Below are 23,594 nucleotides of genomic sequence, written 5' to 3' on the forward strand. Positions count from 1 at the left end.
TGAAATTGACTAGAAATTAGCAGTCTCAAATCTGGTGAATTTTTGAAAGTCTTCAGTTCGAATCCTACAAAACGTTTCAAAATTATTCAAAAATTCAACATATTTAGTCAAATCCAAATTTATTTCAATGCTTGCTGCAATAAATTTCAATTCAAAGACTATCGACTGTAATAATTTTTCAAACAATTTAGGTACTTCCCAACAGCTCCACAAAATAAATTTATGTGTTTAAATCATAAATTTACAAAACAACCAATAATTCAATTTTAATTTACACAAAAACGATATTAATCAGCATAACACTACTAAATTCCACATCCCACCCGACACCCAACATATTTCCCAGAATGAATTTTACATTCATCAGACAACCGCAACAAATAATATGATAAAAACTGCACAAATCAAGTTTTATATTCAAAATTAATTGACATAGATTTGGGAATCCACAAAAACCAATTTCCAATATTCAAAATTTACAGCCTCATGACACAGGTTTGTGCATTAAAATTCCATAAAATCGTGATTAATTTCATTAGAATTTAACAAATGACTTGAATTCAGTGGATGAATCATAAGTAAATTCACAAGTACATCCACGACTAGATTTCATAAAAAGACATAGGCATAGGCATATGTAGCACATAAAATACACCCATGAGTGTTTTGTTTCCAATTTATAGATAAGATAAAAAAAAAATTAAGTTCCATACTTTAGTGGTGAATGATATGTGCGTATATCGTACATTTTATGACTCTCAATTACAACAGCATAAAGTCACTCATGGAATAGTTTGCCAATAAACAGCATCGATCCCACTTAATTATGCATTGTATTTCCTCTAATTTCATGAATGAATGAACATTTTTTGTACTTTAATGAATGCATCAATGCAAAATGAATAATTAAGTGAATTGGATAAAGCTTTTTGGTGGTTGTTGCCATTTTTTGACGCTCCCGTAACACATACATAGAAATCGTTATCTTAGATTACAGTTATAGAAAATTGCACTTGATTTGTGTTTGTTTTTTTATCAAAAAATTGGGAGTTGGAAGGAAGTTGAGGGAAATTTGTTGAAATTCATGCATAATGTGTTTCATTTGTGCTTATTTTTGGATAAAATCCATTATTTGGTCAATGTTAAACAAGCTTCAGGTCAAGCTTATTAGTTAGTCTAAAAATTGTTAAAATTGTACAATTTCGTAATTCTTGTATGAAAAAATTGTACAATTTTGTACAATTTTCACATTTTGTTAAGGAGCATCTAAGCTTAGTTAACAGCCTAGTTAAATTTATGCATCCAAGTTGGTTTTGCGACAAATTTGATTTTATGACGTTGAAAGTTCAAAAAAATGCCGCCACAATGTCGTTAGTGCAATATTTGAACAAAAATTTGAAAAACGAAACGACAAAAACAAGAACTTTTCAATTATTTTTGGACGAATAACCACTTTAAAGCTAAACATACGTGATTCTTGAACTTTGCATATTTATCTTGCCACTTTTTATTATCAAATCAAGCAATACATTTGAATTAATACTGTAAATTAAGCTCAAATTCTCAAATTCAAAATTTCAGGTGAGAAAAAAATGGCGCGAAAATTTTCACCTTTTCACCATTTAAACCACAAATAAAGCATAGTAAACTAACAATTACATTAATTTTGCCAAGACTCACAAACGTTTTCCAACAAAATAGCTGATAAGATAAGAATAAAATAAAAAAATTTCATGTAAGCAGGTTGAATATAATTTTTTCATGTCAGATTTCAACAGGTGCGCGACTAATTTAGACGTAGAAAGAAATAAGTGCGTGTAATATTTTTCTAGTCTCATATCTTATCAAGACAACGCCCTAGTGATAAGGCTTTAAGAATTGTGAAATTTTTGCTATTGTGAAACCCAAAAAGGCACAGAATTTTAAGAATAAACCAAAAAAAAAATAATTAAATTAACATAAAAATGAGGTGGAAGTGGTTACTTCTGCTTTCATTAATTAGCATCTCATTAGTTGTCGCATCAAGTGACGAAGATGTAAAAAGTGAAACAGAAAATGTGGAAGTAACAAGTAACGATGGTGATAATAGTAATAATGATGATGATGATATAAATTATGATGAGAATAAAGTAGAAGAAGAAGTGCCAGAGGATAATAACGATGAAACACCGGAGGATAAACCAGAAGAAGTGCCAATCCAGGCTTTAAATGGAGCACTTGATAATGATCCTCAGGATGAGGAAGATGACATTAACAACGATGTTGTAAATGTCGATGAAATCAAGCCTGAAAAGACAAAAGGAAAATATATGAATTACGATGATTACGGTGCCTTCAATCTTGATATTGGGGATCAAAGCTACGATTGGAATAGTAAGTAAATTGCCCAACCCTATTAAGAAACTGAATTATGAAGAATTTTCAAGTGAAAAATAATCATTATCGCATGACAAAATTTTATATTTTATTATTTTCCTACCTTCATTATCTTATCATGGCGAATGAAAAAAAGTATGCTTGTTGTTGGAAATCGATAAAATGACATCATTCATCACTGATAAAATTATTTTAAGGAGTATGAAACATTGACTATTTTCTTCGAATAACAATTTCTCTACAAGTGTTTCGATTATAGGCTCTTGTTATGCTATTGCTATTGTGTGAATTACGTAGGAGATTTGAGTTATTTTTACTTTTCGAGGAAAGTCTTAAATTGATTCTTAATTGGAATTTACTTGAGATAAAATTATGATTCATTCGAAAAGCTTTTGCTTCAGATTATGACGAATGCGTCATATTCATTTCAAAACTGTTGTCATGCTTTATGACCTAGCTATTTGAGATTAAATTGTGGCATCTCATAGAATTCAAATGAATAAATTATAAATCTAAAATTCATAGAGATTGAATTCAACCTAACCTCATTTTATGTCGGAAAATTTCAAAATGAACAAAATTAAAATTTAATTTCTGGAATAATTTTATTCTTTCGTTGCTGCTTTGATTAGTAAAATTGGTAAAATTTAATATTTGTAACAATTTGTGGTGTTTCTGAATGGATTCTAAGGCTGTAATTAAACCAGTTATAAGCAACCTTTCCGACTCGATAAAAACCGCACATCGCATTTTAAAAAAAAACTTCGTAGCACAAGAGGTTTCTCACCACTGAATTTATCATATATTTTTTTTTTAATTATGGATCCTAACCAGCATGCTTTTCAATATTAGGCAAGAAAAAAATCATTCATAATTGAATTTTAGAAAGTTTAAAAAATTAAAATAATCTGATTAAGAATTCAAAATGCTCTAAGCATTTAAAAATTATATTTTCTCAACAACTCAAGAATAAATTTAGTGAAGCATAAAATTTAAACAATATTAAATTGGTTCTTAGCGAACTGTTGCGATTATCCCAAGTTAGCATCCATCCTTGCATTTAACAATCATTTGAATTTCTTATGAATTCTATATGAAAACCCATGTCTTCGTTAGGCCGCTCAAAAATTAAATCTTGAACATTATCTTCGGAAATGACCTAAATAGAAGATAAATATTGGAACAATACCACTATGCGTAGGAATATTGTCTGAGAACTAACAAATTTTTTCACTATATAATTAGTACTTACCAGCACAAATTGTATCCAAAATCAGCAAAATTTCTTCTTCTAATTCTAAGAAGATTTCTTTTTAGCGCATTTTTGAAACTTGTTTTCAAAAAGGTAGCTTAATAAGACACTTTGTTCGGCTGTTCGGGCGAAGAAAAACTTTTAAAGACATCGTAAAGCTCGGAATGGTTTTTAAGATCAGTTCCATGGTTTTATTGGCCGCAAAGTTTTTAAAAATCTTAAAACAATCTCTAAATACGATAATTAATGAATTTTATATTTCAGTACAAAATGTAAACAAACTTTTGCGGAAAAGTTTTGAAATTTTCAAATCCGTTAAAAAATTTGAATTTCAGAAAGCCGTTTTTTTCAAAATATTCTTAATATTTGAAAATTAATTGCTTGAATTCTTTCTTTATCGAATCTTATCGATCTTATTTTTGCATAGCGGACAGAAGTGACTTAGACCTTACTGGATCTTGTTTTTTAGGTCTGGAAGTGACCTGGATCTTACTGAATCTTGTCTTTTAGGTCTGGAAGTGACCTGGATCTTACTGGATCTTGTCTTTTAGGTCTAAAACAGACCTGGATCTTGATTTTTAGGACTTAAAGTGTCTTATTAAACAATTACTGATCGCTGGGACAAAAATGCGCTTAAGTCCCTCGATCAATAACACGAGGACTTTTGTAATTTTTTATTTAATTAGCCTTAAAATGAAATGTCGTTTGCTAAATAAAACTGCACTATAGGCAGAATTTATAACTAAAGTTATTTTTGATGACTTAAAAAACTTGAAAATTCATCAAAAACTTAATTTCAAAAAATTGCCTAATCAACTCAATTCACCTTCAAAGCAATATCAATAATCTCCTTCGAAGTATTTCAAACATTTCGATAAAGTTTCCAAGAAAATGAAATGAGCTTTTAATAATGATTCTCATGAATTATTTTCAGACAAGTTCCAATTTAATTTAATCCAAAATTTCCCAATTAATAAATTTAGAAAATGTCAAACGAAAGTTAAATTGAAAAACTCTTCCTTATACCTTTTTAACCGTTCTATTAAAAAATTCATTCTCGAATCCTCGTCGACTAGAATAAGCAGCGAAGCATTTTAAAGATTTACAACCTTTTTCCTTCATTTATTGTACTATACCATCTACGGAAATCGTTCATTTACGGTTCACAACGTAATCTAGGATTCATTAAATTACACTCGCTGAACGTTAGTTCAACAATCCTTTTATAACTGTATTTCCATAACAACATGCAAAATCCACTGATTTTTTTAGTTTCTGCATGAGTAATTTTTGATTCAATACAAAAATTCAGATTTGCTTGTTATAGATGCATAAACATCAATGAAGAATGCATGCTGTGATGTTCACTTAATTGAGTATGAGATTGAAATGGATGATTTGATTTAATAATGGATAGACTGACAAACGTTGCAGCGCATAATTGAAATGAATTTGTAAAATTTTTATTTCGTCTTTTTTTGTGTTCGAAAAGAAATGAGATTCAATTCTATTTGGAATCATTAGACGTTCGCATTACTCATGTTAGACATAAGGAGAAATAGAGATAAATTCATAAGCTCAAATTACATTTTTCCACAACGTTGAATCGAAATCTTATTTTCTTCTCCTCGTCGTGTCTCATCATTCCACACATGTATGGAATCCATATCATTGGAATGCGATAGATATATATATATACATATATATACATCACTATCTGAAGACTGATAACGATATATTTATTTAACATAATTATTATTGCTCATATATATCATATTGCATTACTTCAAGATAACACTCTTTCATTGTATTTGCCATTGTGTATACACGTTGAATTAAGCTTGGGTTTTATATGAAGGTATTATGTGTTGAATGAATAAATAAACACATTACTTCTCTGCGGTTATGAAATCACTGAATAAACAAAAAGCTTGAGTCATGGAAAAGCTATATTGTTGTGAAGTTCATCATCAAGCTACACATAATTTTCAGCTTGACAAGTCTATCACAATAATGACAATGAAAGCTGTGATGAAATGGAATTTTATTTCGCTTTTTGTTCCTTTTTTATTATGAATTATGATGTTATCTCTTTTACCTTTACTGGCTGCCGTGTTGATATTTGATTAAATGGTATATTGCTATGATTTGTGCTGTTTTATGCTGTAAATATTAAAAATTAATCGAATTTTTTAATTTGATTTTTCCAATGTGTTTTCTACTTCAAAAGGGCACGAAACTATAGATTTTATTTAGAAACAAAGAGTTTCCTTGAAAATTTGAATTTAGAAAATCCGCTGTAAAACAAAATACAATTTTAAATGGATTTTAGTACATTTCCTGTGATTAATGTCCTTAATGTGTTGTTTTGAATTCGTGATGAGTCAATTCCCTACTATAAAATCTGTGTCATACATTTTAATGCGAAAATTATACAATCCGGAAGTGCAAAATAGCCGAGATTAATAAAATATTTAAATCTATGCATTAATTTTAGTCACATTTCATGTATAAACGAGAGTTCTCCCTAAAAATGCCTCATTTCTTTATGTCGAATATATGCAGCGTTATAATCATGAAATTCTATGCAAAAAAAATTTAAATAAGATCATTTATAATTCGGATTTATGCTGACTATCTTCATTTTCATTTCTATCGTTAAACTAAGCCAGCCACAATTGTGAATGAAATATTTTCTTTCAATTGCATCCTTGCCAAAAAAGAACGAAGCTCATTTTTATTTTAATGAATTTTTCCGTTTGTGCTTGCTTGCTTGTTTTATTGATCAAAGTGTCGTGATTCCTAAATTTATTGCCAATTTTTTGTATTTTTCTTGAAAAGTTCAATGTAAAATGCACAATTTATGAGATTTTGTTCCATAGCTACCAAGATGTCTGTTACAATTTCCTCATGCGAAAGATTTTCATGAACTTGCAACCTCAATTTAATTCCAAATTTTATAGTTTGCCAATTTTCTTGTCAATTCCACTTGTTTTGATACCTGATGGTGATGTCAGGATTACAAAATTGGATGTAAGCGAATGTAAAAAAGTAATAACTTAGATTAAAAGCTTCAAAACCACTTACAGTGAACTAGTTGTAGCCACAGCATGAAGTCATTCATGGTGGTTTACCTCATCAGACATTTTAAAAGAACATTTATGACAAAATGTCTGAAAAATGTACTTTTTGGCATTCGGTGGTGATTTTGTACTTACTTAGATTAAAAGTTGTTGGAAAACTTTGGGATTTCAAAGAAATTGTTGTTTTATCCCGAGCAACACAATTAAAGAAGGCTCCGTCACGAAGATCTTAAAGGTTCCGCTCAAGGTCTTGTATTAACTAAATGGAAGTTGATACAATATGCCTACAAAATGGCATACATTTACTGTTTATAAAAGAGCTTTGACGGAGCATCTAAAAGCTTCGTTGCGTCGCCTCCTTCAATTGTGTCGCTCGGGTTAACAAGTTTCAAGCATATAAATGCCTAACTAGAACAATTCATTTGAAATAAGATAAAAGTTTTCTTAAAAATTTTCATGTTTCAACGGAATATTTGCACAGCTGCATTCTTTCCATACCCCTTGCCATCTTAAATCCTTGAAAGGCTCCAAAACAGAAGAAAAGAAATTCTTCCACTTTTATTTCCTGTATTTTTTCATTCTCTTTCCTCAATTTCATCAAATTATAATTTTTCATTGTCAGAGTTGGGATGCAGGTGGATGCAAGTATTGAATTTTACAGCTGATCACTGCAAAGACTCAACCACAAGTTAGGAACTGCATATTTGAGGATTTTTGGCACTAATCAGTGTTGGTCAAACCAGAGTGCGGCTATCTGAAAAATTTCTGTTATTTTTTTGTTTGAATTATTTTTTTCGTTACTTTTTTCAAAAAATAAATTTCCGTTATGAAAAAATAACCGATTATTCCAAAACACATTGAAAAAACTTTCAATGTTTACAAAAAATTTTTAAGCAAATTTATGCACAATATAATGTTAAACCACATCAAGTGAATTGTATTAGGATATTAGAAGCTCCAAAATGTGTATTAGAATGAGAATTTCTAATGAAAACTTCGTAAATATTTATTTTGTTACAAAATTGCTCATAAATGAAAACTAAATGCATACAAACACATAAAAAAACGTAAATATTTATTTTGTTACAAAATTGCTAACTGTCAAATTATTTTTAAATTTTCTAATGAAACATCGAATTTTGAGAAAAAATTCGACAATCAAATGTCGAATTTTCGATTTTCAGGTTGCCGCACTCTGGGTCAAACTGTGTGCTCCGAAACATTTTTGGTATTGACATGGACCGTATGCTGCGCGTAGCTTTCGTCATGTCTTGCCACCAAGTTCTTCATAACACATAAAGTATTGCCCTAAACTGCTCTAAACCCATCAAAATCAACCTTTTTCCCAACTCTGCATGCTAACTGCTTTGTGGTTATTATATAAATTGTCGCCGGTCTGATTTATTTGTTATGAATCGAACTAGCACTAAGAAATGATATCAGAAAATTGTTGTTTATACTCTCATAATGATTATATCATTTCTATAAGATTTTCTTCAAGCTCGTTAAGTTGGAAAGTGGATTTAATTCTCTGTGGATTTATAGACGTGATGTTTACTAACATTGTTTGTAAAACGCTTAGAGTAAATTGTCGATTTATTGATGAATTTTCGTGATTATTTCTCAATTTTGGATATGGAGTCTATTTGGAGACTTTAGGATGAAACTTTTTGCAGCCGTTTGTCATTTTTGGAATGTTTTTCATTGCCGAAGAATGAAGAATGAGAAACATTTCCACACAAAATTCTTCCTTCCGTATTAAACTTTCAGTTTCCCTTCGAAAGAAAAGTTCATTTCCTGCTTCAAATTCTAAAGAATTTGATTCAAACTCAATTTTCTCATTTCAATGGTTTCTTAGACTTTTCATTGAATTTTCTTGGAAGATTTGAAATTCAAGACAAATTGGAGATAAATTGAGAATCTTAAAATTTCATAGAAGTTCTCTATTTAAAGCTACAAAACCTTGTAAATTCCTCATAATCAACAGGATCTTTCATTCAATTCTATTCTAAAATAACCTAAATTTCATAAAACTAACCAAATCCACTTTCTTTTCCAGATCCAAACAATCGCATAGCACCAAATGAGCCACCAACACACAGAAATGATGGCCGCGGTTACACAATCACACACGAACGTCTTCGACAAATCAGAAGTAATTTTATGTACTGGTTCTTTGACAAAGGCGGTCCAGAAAATTCTGGAGATCTTCAACGAGACATTCACGCATCAAATCAACAAGTTCACAAAAATTTCAACTTCCAGTTGCCATTCTTTGGTTTCAGATTCAATTACACAAGAGTAAGTAGCAAAAGAGATTCTTTTTACATTATTTATCCTAATTTAATGGAATTATTTTAGGTCTCAATGAACGGATATCTTGAATTCTCTGATCCACCAGAGCATTACACATATCCATTAGTATTCCCAATTAAGGACTGGCCAAGACGTAATGATCCATCATTTATTGGAATCTTCTTCTCACGTTGTCGTATCGGTAGAATTTATCAGACTGACTGGGATCAAAGAGTTCCTGGTGTATACTTCAGGTAAGTGTCGACATCATTTACTATGATCTCAAGTACTGTAATCTCATTTGCCACATAGAAAAAGAGTTTCAGTTTTTCATTCAGTTCCATACATAAATACATTCATGCATTCAGTATATGAAAACGTTATCAAAGAGATTAAAGCGGAAAAATAGAAGAGAGAAAAAAAGCTATGATGTTGTGAATATTCGAGTGAATACAATGAACGTTGATATTTATTGTATGTCATGCTTTATATTTTTAAGCATGTGAATTTTTCCTGTACCTTTTCTTTTACAAATATTGCTACATTTTCATCTATCGTATGGGATTTAAAAGGGATTTTTAAGGTTAGGGAAGGAAAGTATGTGAATGCGCAGTTTTGTTGGCAGCGTGTCTTGCCAGGAATCTAAAGAATGTGTAACGGATTTTTAAATTTTGAATTCTAACGGATCTAACGGATTTTTAGAATTTAAAATTTCAAAATTTTTGAGAGTCATCGGATTTTTGGATTTGAATTTCAATTTTTCAATTTAACGGTCTTCCAAATTTCAAATAAGTTAGCAAAATTTTGAAATTCAACGAACTTTTAAAATTCAAAATGTCAAAAAATTTTTGAATGTTTTCAAAATTTTGAATCCTTCCAAAAAATCAAAATCTAGTCCGACAATTTGAGCAAATTGAACTTTTTGAATTGAATTTGCCTTTAAAAAAGCTTCAAAAAACATTTTCCCTTTTCAGAAAGATTTTTATTCCTTTACAAATATGTGATTTTTAGCTCTGACTGCAGGAGCAAGCTTTTTTTTGTGAGCTGTGTAAAAAGATTAAAGAAGAAAATGTCTATTGACGTTAGACTTTTTAAGGATTCAAAGGGGAAAAAAGAGAGGATTTAAAAAACTTTATTTTGAAAGAAATTTCTACAATTTAGTCCCATATTTCCTATAAAAATAAGCCCGTTTGGAACTGTAACCTCATTTTCAACAGAATTGACTGCTTTACGTGATGTAATAGTAATCCTTTAAATGTATGAACTCTCATGTAATGTATTTAAAATTTTAATGCATTTTCTATCCGCCTTCTGGGATGCTTCATACATTAGTTAACAACTGTCTACATTATGACATGTTTCAGCAGTTTCCATTATTATATTATGTGACCATGGCCGACATCAACATTGTTTAATTATTAAAGAATACCTTTACAATGTGGCATGACTTTGTTAATTTATTTAACAGGAAAAAAATGAGAATGTGATCTTCAAGACATGCCTTAAAGCTTCCATTCCCGCAAATATCGATTTTAATTCCTCGCATCCGAATGTCATAACTTTCTCTTTTGGATTATGTATCCTCCATTTAATTCAAAAGACAATAGCTCAAGGGCACTTTGTCATTGTGAATGGCAAAAAAGCTCTTCTGGCAAAATCATCAGAATTTAATGGTTTGGAATGACACATATCGGATGCAATTTCATGCAATGTATATACGCACACTTATAATAAAGACAATATTCAATGATGATGTGATTTTATGCAGAACAATGATTCTTAATGAGTGTCTGCGGGGACTGCAACTGTCGGTTAATGGACTGGATTCATTTTGACTGAATAAATTATGAACTAAACTTCAATGAATGCTTCGATGAATTTTGCATTGAACTTAAAAATTCAAATATTCAAAAACCGATATTTCAAATTTTAAACGTCCGTTAAGCCTCAGTAATAAATTTGTTCTAATAAAACATTCGAACAGCCCATCCAACAAGCCTAATCCTTTTTAACATTATTCCTCTCAATTTCATCCCCAAACCCATACACAAGTATCAGAGTTGCCATAAAAAATCCTCGAGAAAATTTAAAATAATTGCTTAAATTTATCATATTGTACGACAGATATTGATAATGCGGAAATGTACAATGCGGATAAGCCAATAAAATATTTTGTATGCTCGATTGGATAATTCAGCTTACTATCCGGCAACAAGCTAGGAGATGATAAAATATACAAAAATTACTTCCGACTGTGTAGACTTTGTGTTTCCGCAATCCTCTCGTTGCCAAGTTCGCAAGAATAAACAGAAAGAAAGAAAAATGTAAAGTTTCACTCCACGATAGCGAAAATTCATGAAATAACTTATGTCATCTGCTAATGTTTTATGCTAATTCGTTGCTATTTGGTTTAACAAAAATGCAAAAATTCAACGGAATTGCCATAAATGTAGCCAAAAATATTTACAAAAATATTTTACATGCTGTTCTATGTAAATTATACATCTTGCCGTGCCAGTTACTAAGTTTTCCTTCATACACTAGCACTGCATGTGTCGTGATGAGAAATAAAGTTGGGTGTTAAGGACAAAAAAGCTTAAAAAAGGAAAAGGTCTGTTGTAACATAAAAAGGATTGATTTTGGCATTAAGTCTTGACAATTTTGGTCTAGAAATCTAATTTTTAAACATTTAAAAGAATTTTTTGTCTAATTAATCAATATCCTGTCTTTAAAATTGGATATAAATCATGTTAAATGTCTTATACACACCTAACATCCTTATTTCTATGCATCCATACATTGTATTTCTAATTTGACATTAAATATGTTAACAGAAGCTGAGATTTAGCAAATATTTGACAATTTATCGAGCATCTCAGCAAGCACAAGCTACAAAACGTTCTCAACGATGTGAATCATTATGAAAAATGCTCAAACACTTCCCAAATTCAATTATTCTGAATATAAATATTAGGAGAAAAAAATCCAATCATGTCAATAAAGAAACATAAAAATCTATTGAGTCGAAAAACGATTTTCATTCTACTTGAAGCATCTTTGTGGATCCTTCAAGATTGGTCCTTTTACAATAAATTGATTTTTCTACCTCATACCACCTTTTACATTATCAAATCAATAAGAAAAGAAGAAGCTTTTTTTGAAGCCTCATTCGTGTGGCACATACTTGTTGCAATCTATTCTTTTCACTTCCATCATCATCATCTCGTGATCCTACGTACACGCTTATGAAAGAATTTTTCTTCATATCCAAAAAACTTCTTTTGCTTTCTATTTAAATTCAAATTGGTGTAAGCCAAGGAAATGATAAACATTACATGATATGAGCGAATATAAGATGAAAATTTCTCGTATGTAATAAGATTGTGTTGATAACAAGCCGAAAATTGATTTTTCTTCTAGTTTTTCAAGTGTTTCCTTCCTCATAAAGCTTCTTTCAATCATTCATCCATTTCCATCACATTCATCATCTTTTCATGTATGTAAATGAATTGAATTCTATAGGAAGGATTAAGAAAGTAAACAAGGCGTTTGTTCTCATGGAGAAATGAAGTCGTATATCCAATTTGAGGCTGTCAAATAATTGAGTTTTTTTTTGGTAAAATTGTTACCTGGAATTGAATTTTCGGCAAAATTTGGATAAACTTCTCAAGAACTTTTATAACTTCTTTCCTTAGAGGCTTGATTTTCTCTAGAATATACACAATAAACCTAAATTTGATTTAATTCTAAGAACTTGTTTAATACTTACCAAGAAAATTTGTTTACAATTTCTAATTGGTTAGTGTATTTTTACAAAACATTGAAAAAAATCACTGAATTTATTTTTCAAGTTCAAATTTTTATAATTTGACTGCTCTTTACAACTTTTCTTGATTGTTACTGTATTATTAGCATTCCTATCAACCTAAAGAACATTTTTAACGCTTTAATGTCATCAAATTGTCTCAAAATGAGTATTTCTTCAAGAACATAATTGACACTGAATCACCTAAAATTCAAATTTTCAAAATTCGTTAAATCAAATTTCTACATCTTTCTCAATTATCAATCAACACTTCATAGAAATGAAATATATCCATCACAATTTTACTTTTTCTTTAACGAATCCCGCCTGTCTGCATCTCAATCATCCAATTTCATCACGAACATACTTTTTTATTTCCTTAAAATATCAACTAGATATGATATGAATGTCAACAATATTTTTTATGTCATCTCATTTACATTTTCATCATTTCTCATAATATTATGATGATAAATTCCATTTTGTTCTTGTATTTTATAGGCTTTATATCCTGTATACTTATATATATTTTCATTTTCATTGTAGACAAGAACGTGATCTGATGACAAGAACAGATAGATTTGGTGTAGAAGTGCGTGAACGTGTTATGTGGGATATTCGTGAAGGTGTTGTTGGATCGGATACGTTTGTGCCTAAACATGTTGTTATCCTAACATGGAAAAATATGACATTTGCTGGTGGAATTGATAATTCATTATTCAAAGTGAGTATATGCAGCTTTACCTTAAATTTGGACATTAGAACAAACTTCCACATTTTCAGACCAACTCATTCCAAATGGTTCTTGCTACTGATGAAGTTTACACCTACGCAATTTTCAATTATGCTGACATTAGCTGGTCATCACACACAGAAGCTGGTGGTGATACAACTGGAGGTGAAGGTGGAGTTCCTGCATATGTAAGTTGACCTTGTTACACTTTGTAGCGGAACCGGTGTTGTTTTGGTTGTTGTTCGCAAGAATTTGAGGGAGTTGTGGAAGTTGAATTGTGTTAGCTGGAAAGAAGCTGTTATTTTGCAATGTATGGAAGGATACCTCTCCAAATGGGTCAAGTATTTGGGTGATAGGAACTACGATCGGTCTAAAATCTCCTACTCTTGGGTCAAATTGTTGTATTACAGTAAGATCTTGTCAACACTGGATTAAATCCTCTTGGTCGCCCGTACTCTAATTCACTGTAAATTATATATCTACAATGTAGCCTGAGTATCACCATTCATACACTTTCACTTTTTTTAATATGATATTCACTAAAGAAGAAACACTTTCTTTTGTAGTTCAGTAATTTGTATCTTTATATTTCAAGTTTTTGATAACTAATGAAAAATAGTTTAGCTCAAGGAGTTGAACAAGACCAAACTAAGGAATTAATTCATTTAAAGTGTGAGAGCAACAAAAAGTTTAAATGATCTATCTTAACAATATATATATTAATTCGATTTAATAATTTTGATTTAATAATTTCAAGAAAATTTCTTTGTTTATTCGTTGATGATTGAAAGATAACTCTCGACTTCCATGTGTGTCTCTCTCTCCTGCTCTTTCTCCTTCTCCATGCTTTAACTTCTTATTCCTTTAATCTTATCCACTATTTATAACAGATCGGTTTCAATGCCGGAAACGGTACTCAATCATATGAATATAAGCCATACAGTCAAGCGTCCGTTTTACGTGATTTGACCGGAAGAGGATGGGCAAACGGCTTCCCCGGACGACACATATTCAGAATTGATGAAAAAATTATGTTGGGAACGTGCAATAAAGATATTGATGCCGCACATTTGCCTTTAGTTTTTGCACCGGAATCTGGAAATATGTTGGGTGGAACAATCATTAATATTACGGGTCCGTGCTTCATGCCAGATGAAAGAATTGAGTGCATGTTTGATACTGAACCAATTCCTGTTGTTGGACATTATGTCGATAGAAATCGTGCCATTTGCATTCAACCATCACTAAAAGTTCAAGGTTATGTTCGATTAGCAATTCGTATTGGAACTGAACCATTCAAATGGAGAGGATGGTTCTTCGTTGAAACACCTGCAACGTCTACAGATCGTATATTCTTTGAAGATTCTTCTGTGCATGAGCGGAGTCCCGCGGAAATTCGTATATCCTGGAATCGATTCAATTTAACCTCAAACTTCAATGCACCGATTAAAATTTCACTTTACGGCTATCGAGAAAGTACAATTCGACCTGAATTGGAATATATTGATGTTATTGAGGAACAATTGACAAACACTGGAGTTTATACAATCACACCATCACATTATAGAACGAGACATAACCCGAATAATACAGACATGCAATTTGGATTCCTTCAAATTCGTCTTGTTAATCCTGAGGACTTTAATGGATTGAAAATTTCACCGTAAGTAGACTTAAAATTTCATTCTCAAACAGCCTTAATAATTTCATAATTTACAGAACCCTTTGGTCAAAGCCCATCCCCTTGGGCTGGTACTTTGGACCACAATGGGAACGAATTCATGGCTTGAACTGGCCACGAGCACTTTGTGACAACTGGATGCGTCTGGATCGTTTCTTACGAAACTTTGCCCACGAAGTTCCAATTTGTCCATGTAAACTCGATCAAGCTCTTTATGACAAGGGACGATTTATGCCTGATTTTGATTGTGATCGTGACACAAATCCAACATGTCTTCATCATCGTGGTGGTATTCATTGTGTTAGAAGTGGAACGCCAACATCACAAGGTTCTGAACAACAATGCTGTTATGATCGTAATGGATTCCTTATGTTGTCGCACGATCAAATGTGGGGATCACGTCCAAGACGAACACATAATGTCGGTCAATTCCCATATAATGAAGCCAATAAAGTTCCAACATTATCACAATGGTTCCACGATATTCGTCCATACTACTCATGCTGTCGCTGGCAAGATGAACAAGCTGTTGGATGTGAAACATTCCGTTTTGAAAGACGTCCATCACAGGATTGTGTTGCATATCAAGCACCAGGTGTTGCTTCTATTTTCGGTGATCCTCATATAGTCACATTTGATGGCTTGGAATATACATTCAATGGTATGGGTGAATTTGTTCTTGTACGTGCTAAGAATGGTGCTGAAGAATTGGATGTACAAGCTCGATTCCAACAAGTTCCAAGAAACATTCACGGACAAGTTATGGCTACACATCCTACATCTATTGCTGTTCGAGGACATAACTCTACAGTCATTGAAGTTCGTGTTCGTCCTAGGGATGCTCAATGGCGTTACCGATTGGATGTCTTTGCTGATGGTCGTCGTGTCTACTTTGACCGTTTCAGTTTGAAATATCAATTCTTCCATGGCGTTACTGTCTATACTCCATCATATATCCTCAATCAGTCAGAAGTTGTTATTATGTTCCCATCCGGTGCTGGTGTAGAAGTTGTTGAGAATGCAGGCTTTATGACAGCTCGAGTTTACCTGCCTTGGGGCTTCATCAATAAAACGCGTGGATTGTTCGGAAATTGGAGTTTTGATATTGCTGATGATTTCACTCGACCGGACGGAACAGTTGCTCAAGTTAATTTGAATAATTTTGAGGCTGTACATCGTGATTTTGCGATACGATGGATGTTGTCTGACAGAGAGACAGATGGCGTGGGTGCGGGACTGTTTACAAGAGAATTTGGTCGGACGGCAAGTTATTATGCAAATGTAACATTCTTACCCAACTTTATACGAGAACCGAGAGACTTCTTGCCTGCGAATCGGTCTGCAGATATTGAAATGGTAATAAATTTACATGACATGATGTTGCTGGATTTGAATTGCTAATTTTTATGTTGTCTAATTAGGCTCATCAACTATGCGGTGAATCCTATCAATGTCGATATGATTTTGGTATGACTCTGAATCGGGAAATGGCGCATTTCACTAGGAATTATTATGACAGTGCTGTTAATATTCAACGGTCTAATCAAGTGTAAGTATACATAACCTCAATTGGCTATAACCTCAAAAAAGTCAATATCGATGTAATTTATTTTTGCCTATTATGTCTTGTAGCTATCCTAATTCTAATTAAATTCAAAATAATAGCTTTTCATTCTTAATAATGGATAAAAACATTAGTTTTCCATTTCCACGTGCTATATTGATCCAAAAATTACCAAAAGCAATAAATTAACGAGCCAAAATCTCATTTAGACTTGTATTGCACGCAAAATATTGACATTGAGTATTAATACTGAACATATTCAATTACCTTTCAATTTAGTGCTCAACTAAATAAATTAAATGTCTATATTTAGATGTGATGATTATTGCTACGTGTTACCATACATCACAAAATGAGCAACTGAGTCTCGAATAAAATTTAATGCTGTATCGATTCTATAATTAATTTGGAATTGATAAAGTTAGATTATATTATGATTATGTCTGGATGTAATTAGTATTATAAAAGTAGTGCATGTGCTCTTGGTAATGTAGAATTGTCAATCTAGATAGTGGAGGGATATCCTAGATCAATCTAGACATATCCTTTTAGGCTAAAAGAGGGGTCGGTCATGAACCTCAGGTCTGCATTGAACTGTACTTTATAGTTTGTCCAAAGCTGTAGGCCCGCGTCTGTTGCATGCAAGTCAACAATTTTGGACGAACCCTATTCTAGTTCAATGATTTGAAGCTGTCCAGCAGCTCTCTATATCCTACATCAGTGGTGAGCATTGTATTGTGCTTCGCGGCACACCTTGGCGACTGAAACCCGCCAGTCGAGTTGTGCCACGTCATACAGGCTACCCACTACTATCCTCCATAGATGATATTGTACAGACATCCAATCAAAATTATATAACTAAATTGAATTTAATTGAATTTGTAATATTGACATAATTTAATTGAAAACATTTCCTCTCGTTCCTTTCTCTACATCCAGTCGAGTATTGTCATGCGGTATTCTCGAGACGCCACGTTTTGGTCGCAAATCAAACTTCCAGTTTACACCAGGTGCAGTCATTACATTCGAATGTAATGAAGGTTTCTTCCTCAAGGGTGATCGTCGTCGTATTTGTGGACTTGATGGAAATTGGGATATGCCAGAATATGGATATACTGAATGTCTACGTAAGTACTGCTTCCATTATTGTGTTCGATGCTTTTATTTGTGTCATAAATTTATCTTTTTCCTTAAAAATGAACATTTATTTGAAGAAATGCTATATCTATTTTATGATGTTTATAAGTCATATAATTTTTGGCACAAAAAAGAACATTTTTAATATTATTATTATGAACAAAATTATGAGTATAAAAAAAACAAGATAAGAACCAAACAAATCCATGAATGAAAATTTATAGGCGAGGTCTTCTTCGTACGTAACATCGTCTGGATTGTAATATTAATAATCCTCTTGGTCATCATGCCAATGATTCTCTGCATCGTATGTGTCGTCTATCAATATCGAAGCAAACAATTGAAAAAGGATCCAAATTATCATCTACCAATACCACATTCACGTTCTGTATCCAAGTCATCATTAAAGGGTATTAATAGTGATGTTAGTGATGCTGGCGATGATTCATCAATTAAGAAAGTTAGAAGTTATGATGCATCATACAATACACATGAGCCATTGAAGCATAAACCAGCTGTGGACTTTGATCCATCAAAGAAAATGGATTTAGATGAAGATGATATCACGAGCAGTGAAGGTAGTTCATTTAGAGATGTTATTGCAAAAGATTTTGAATTTCACACTATGGCTTCCTCAGGTTCTGGTCCCGGACAAGATCGTCAAATGGGCAGACGTTCACAGAGACTTACATCTGATTATAAGCCAATTGAAGAAGAAGATGCACGATATCCACCACCACCTGTAGATTCACCACAATTATATAATAGCACTTATAGTCCAACATTTAGTAACCTTGATAGATCCAGTTTTGCTTCCGATCCTAATCAATCCCCACCTGTAAAATCCCCAGTCGGTGCTATTCGTGTACTGCCTTATAATCAACAGCAACAACAACAACAACCACAAACATCGAGATTCTTTGGTGAACCAAGTCGTCAAGCACCATCACCACCATTGACACAAAATGTTGGTTTACCACGTGTTGCTGATTCTCGTTCGACGGAAGTTTAAGTATTTCCTGCTTATATCCGCTACTAACAACTGCTATAGCATTTTTTTATATTATTTTTGCGGACATAGTAACTAACAAAATGCATGAATTTAAATTTAAAAAAACTTTTTCCCTTTCCAAAATTATTTTTTCATAGTTAATTAAGTTAAAAAAAATACGTTTTAAGGCATTTTCATGAGTACATTCATAAAAAAATTTAATTAAAATAATTGTAGATTAAAACTGATGCATGTCATTTTTTTGTTATATTGTATTAGCAAATTACATAACAATTAGATAAAGTGACAATACCCCACAGCTACTAACTTTATGATGTACATGGATGTGATGTTGGTGATTGCTAAGTTAGCATTTGTGAAGCTTTTTGATTCAATGGATTTCAAATTTCAATTCAAACTTTGCCAAATTGTTAAAATTCAAATTTAAAATGACCGTTAGTTAAGAAACTCAAAAATTTTGAACCTAATTTTGAAATTTTGAAAACCGTTAGTCAAAAAGTTCAAGTTTTGAATTTTTGAAAGTTCAAATTCTGAACAAAATTTAAATTCAAAATGACAGTTATTTGAAAACTTAGCAATTCATCAACTTTACAGACATTTACATCAACAACCAATTAATTGCTTTATTATTTTGAACTTTACCCTTCATTAAGGATTAACTAAACAAGAAATCGCGATACAAATTTCCAGCAATTTCACCCTTAAGTAAAAATCATCCATCCATCTTCAAAAACCCAGAAAAAAAAGAAAAACGTTCATTTATATTGTAAGCTTTTATTGTTAATGATAAGCTCCTTAATTATGGAGCAACAAAAAATACAAAAAAAGAAGATGAAGAAAAGAAAAAAAATTAATTAAAAAGTTAGTTGTAACAGTCATGAAACAAGAATTTATATGAAAAAAAACCTCAATATATGAAATTTACAGACACAGACATAAACACATCAAACAATAAAAATCATGAGATAGAAATGAAAGCTAAAAAAAAAAAGTTTTTCATTTAATGCTGTTTAAAGTTTCAAGCTGAATTTCTCATTTCCATATTTCCATTTACAATAAAATAAAAGGGTGGGGATATTGTATGTCTTTTACAGTTATTGTGCATGTATAGTAGATCATGAAAACATTTCCGAATTGCTTTTTTTTTTTTGCTAAAGCGCGTTTAAAACTTTTTAATAAATTGATAAAATTTTTGTTTGCGGAGCTTAAGAGTTTAACGGATTGAATGGAAATGGGAGTTAAAGGGTAGCAGATGGATATCAATTTACAATAAAAAAGTGTTTTTGAACTTTCAATGGTTGAATTTAAGATAAAAATCAATTTTTTCAAAAAGCTACAGATGCTTTAAGTCCATCAATCTAGTCAGAATGCAATTTTCAAGCAGGCAAAGAGCATGTACTCAAGAGCAGAATAAACTGAGAGCACATCATGCTCTTTGCTTGTTAAGGATCAGTGTTGTCCAAACTTTGCGCCACTTGCGTACCTTGGTGGTATGCCACGATATAGAACACACGCGACATGGTCGATTCATGGCATTCCCAAATGATTTTGGCGGTACACTAGTGTGGCATGTGCCACGTCATGTGGCATCGTCACACAGTTAGAACAACATCCCGTCCACATCAATACAAAACTCAATCCAAAAAACACACAAAGCACTCAAGATCTTTATAAATCCGAAAATTAGCCATTCCATTTCCATTCAGACTCTAAACCAACTTTTGAACATGATTGTAAAGCAAACATGAAAGGATTAAATTTTTTTTCGCGCTGTAACTTTCATTTCCTTTTTACTCTTTTTATTTCCCTTAAAGCTAAGCGGATTTTCAAAATAATTAAAAGATTTGTAAAAAAATGTGAGAAAAAAAGCTCATATTTTTCTCAATTTATTTGTAATCATTGGTGCATTCCTTTTGTCGTTGTAGTTCGTGCATAGAAGAGATTTTCATTAAAACTGAACTTTCTGTCTGCTTATTGTTTCTCATGCATTTTGATTACTTGACATAAAAGAATGCAAGAAAATTCACTTATTCTGATGCAATTTTCTTTCCACTCTTTGGGGTGATGTTTTTGTGGGTTAAATAGAGTTATGTGTTCATTTTGGAGGAAAATTAAGTTTTAAATTTTCAAATTTTTATCAAATTTTTCAAATTTAAAATAACCGTTAAAATATTCAAATTTAAAATAACCGTTAAAAATAAAAAAAAATGCGTCTTAATATTCCTTATTATCAGAACTATTTCCCTCGATGCTTATTTATTTTGCTATCATTTACAATTCTATCTATGTATGTAGCTTATGTCCTTGTCGTGAAAATAGATGTTCATTTTTATGAAAAAGAATTTCATTCTTACGCTACAACATGGAAAGTATGCTGCAATTTTCTTATAAGATATTACAACGTAGCATTCGCTGATAATGCAAAATGATTAATTCCCATCCTTGCCTTTTCTATTTATGTCCTATATTTATGCATAAAAATGAACTGTCACAGAGGCAATAAGACGCCTTCGTTCTTTAATAACTCTTTCTGTTCATGATAAGATGACAATAAAAGCAGGAAAGAAGTATCTTTTGTGTATTTTTTGAGGAGAAAATTGCCATTATGCACCATACTTCAAGCATAAATTTTGAATCATGCTGAAAAGTTTTCTTCTTTTGCAATAACTTGATAGTTTGAATGAATAATATTCTTAAACTGAATGAACAAGAAAATTGCAGCTGTTGCAGAAGATAAGCACTTAAGACAGAGAAACTATCCTTTCTTATTCCTTTCAACCATCTATTTCAATAATAAGCACAATGAACAGTTTCATTAATGAAGTGCTGTTGCACTTGCAATGAAGTTTTATTACGTAAACCCATTAAATTCAATTCCACTACACACTTTAAACTCACATGACGAGATTTGTTATCACATAGAATAAGCTGTTAAAAAGAATGTATTTATAGAGTGTGATTGCAATGGAAGGAAAATTGCTTTTAGATCCAGGGATTTCTCTGCAAACATCGAAAATAAACTTTGATAATCGAATCGTAAAACTTACAGTGTTTTTTATTGAATTCTGTTGAATTGAATGAATTTTCCAAGTTATTTTATTGTAAAATGAACAAAATTGTCTTTACCGTCACCGAAGATTCACTTAAAACTAGTTTAATTCACTTATTTCCTTTGAAAATGCAAAAAATTTTGTTAAAAATTTCAAATCTTAAAAGCAAGTTAAGGGTAAAATCAACCTAAAAAAATTCAGGGTAATAACTGCTATAATCATATTCGAAACTTGCAAAACCGTTAAAAATCAATTGAAACTTCAATCAAATTTTTCAATTTTGTAATTAAAAACGAGGTAAAATGCATACAAAACTTAATAATTTAAGTTGATGTTCTTCATACTCAGGTAGGATTGTTACAAAAACTAAAATTCTCGTCAACCTTGCATAAATCATAGCTTTTAACCATAATTCCAGATATTACGCTTCCTCCACATCAATCATACAAACGTAAAATTATCATTATCACATTTTAAATATTCATGCTTGAATCTTTATTACAGGTGAGCAAGAAATAACAGCCCGAACAGCAGGTTACTCGACATTCATAATTGTCTCGACATTTGTTCCCCTCCTCTTAATTCTCATCATAATAATTTATCGTCATGTACAAAAAAAGCAACAAGAAATTGAAGAGAAGGCAAAATTGCTTCATTTTGAGGAAGTTGAACGGGAGCGACAAAATATTTTAGATAAAATGCAAAAAGACTACGAGAAACGTGAAAAAGAGATTCATGAATACCTTGACAATAAATTGAGGGAAGAGGAACGACCATCAACGTCAGGATTGTCAAAGAAGATTGATGTGCCGAACATTTTAAATTTAGATTCCGATGAAGGAACGGATGATGAGTTTTTCGAACCGCCATTGCCTCCTATTCCATCAAAAAGTCCTCGATCTGCCGTTAGCGGTCAATTATCAATTATTGATAATGAGGCAATGGATATGGATACACCATCGATAAAATCAGCTCGATTTACAACACCAAAATTACAAAATATATCATCAAGTTTTAAATTTCCATCTCCACCAACTCGTTTTGCTCCTCCACCTCCATTAAACTTAGAATCCAATTATGAATCTGCAACTCCATCGCCACAGGAACCAGAAAATTTTTTACCAACTTCAGTGAATGTTGAAGCAGTCATTCATTCACCAAATGAACTTGCTCCTTCCGTTCCTGATCAATCTCCACCAAATGAGCTTGCTCCACCCATTCCTGATCCATCTACACCAAACAGATCATCTGTTCCAATAATCATTGATATGACTCCAAAGTCTTTACTACAAAGTGATTTTTAAGAGAATGACAAATTATGTTTAATTAATTAAAGTATTAGATTGTGATTGAATTTTATCTCTAAGATGAATTTAGAATAAGACATAAATGATTTAATCATTTTAATTTATATTGAGGATTATTATTAAATTGTATGGGAATTATGTATTTGGTTGGGATTTAGATGTTGTAGCTCATATTGTTGATGATTTTAATACATACTTGGATGTTACTTGTTTTAGTTAAAGGGATGATTGGTTTTGCGGGTATTGCTTAGATTCCATAGGATGGATGGAAAATCGGCCACTGGATCACAACGTAAACT

General features: G+C 31.7%; 1 protein-coding gene across 2 annotated transcripts; it reads left to right on the forward strand.

Moving 5' to 3' along the window:
- Window positions 1–1,770: 1,770 nt before the first annotated feature.
- On the forward strand, window positions 1,771–23,594 carry mesh (sushi domain containing 2 mesh). Of its 2 annotated transcripts, XM_070650615.1 has the most exons (11): window positions 1,771–2,373; window positions 8,771–9,012; window positions 9,073–9,260; window positions 13,358–13,535; window positions 13,595–13,732; window positions 14,435–15,207; window positions 15,264–16,581; window positions 16,647–16,774; window positions 17,729–17,916; window positions 18,151–18,504; window positions 18,565–21,980. In XM_070650615.1, exons 1-11 carry the CDS (start codon window positions 1,965–1,967, stop codon window positions 18,936–18,938), a joined length of 4,290 nt encoding a protein of 1,429 aa, XP_070506716.1. In that variant the 5' UTR covers window positions 1,771–1,964; the 3' UTR covers window positions 18,939–21,980. The 2 variants fall into 2 exon arrangements, with proteins under 2 accessions (XP_070506716.1, XP_070506715.1); XM_070650614.1 differs by lacking the exons at window positions 18,151–18,504; window positions 18,565–21,980 and adding an exon at window positions 22,493–23,594.

The sequence above is a fragment of the Chironomus tepperi genome, unplaced genomic scaffold (assembly GCF_022539635.2).
Source record: "Chironomus tepperi strain 1889 unplaced genomic scaffold, CSIRO-AGI_Ctep_v1 contig_445, whole genome shotgun sequence".
In the NCBI taxonomy this organism is placed as follows: domain Eukaryota; kingdom Metazoa; phylum Arthropoda; class Insecta; order Diptera; family Chironomidae; genus Chironomus; species Chironomus tepperi.

What these genes read in the sequence shown, in the direction of transcription:
- mesh (XM_070650614.1), top strand. Translation starts at nt 1,965, where the DNA reads ATGAGGTGGAAGTGGTTACTTCTGCTTTCATTAATTAGCATCTCATTA. An exon ending in TCAGATTCAATTACACAAGA is followed by an intron (nt 9,013 to 9,072) that starts GTAAGTAGCAAA and finishes GAATTATTTTAG; the next exon opens with GTCTCAATGAACGGATATCT. An exon ending in AATGGATTGAAAATTTCACC is followed by an intron (nt 15,208 to 15,263) that starts GTAAGTAGACTT and finishes CATAATTTACAG; the next exon opens with AACCCTTTGGTCAAAGCCCA.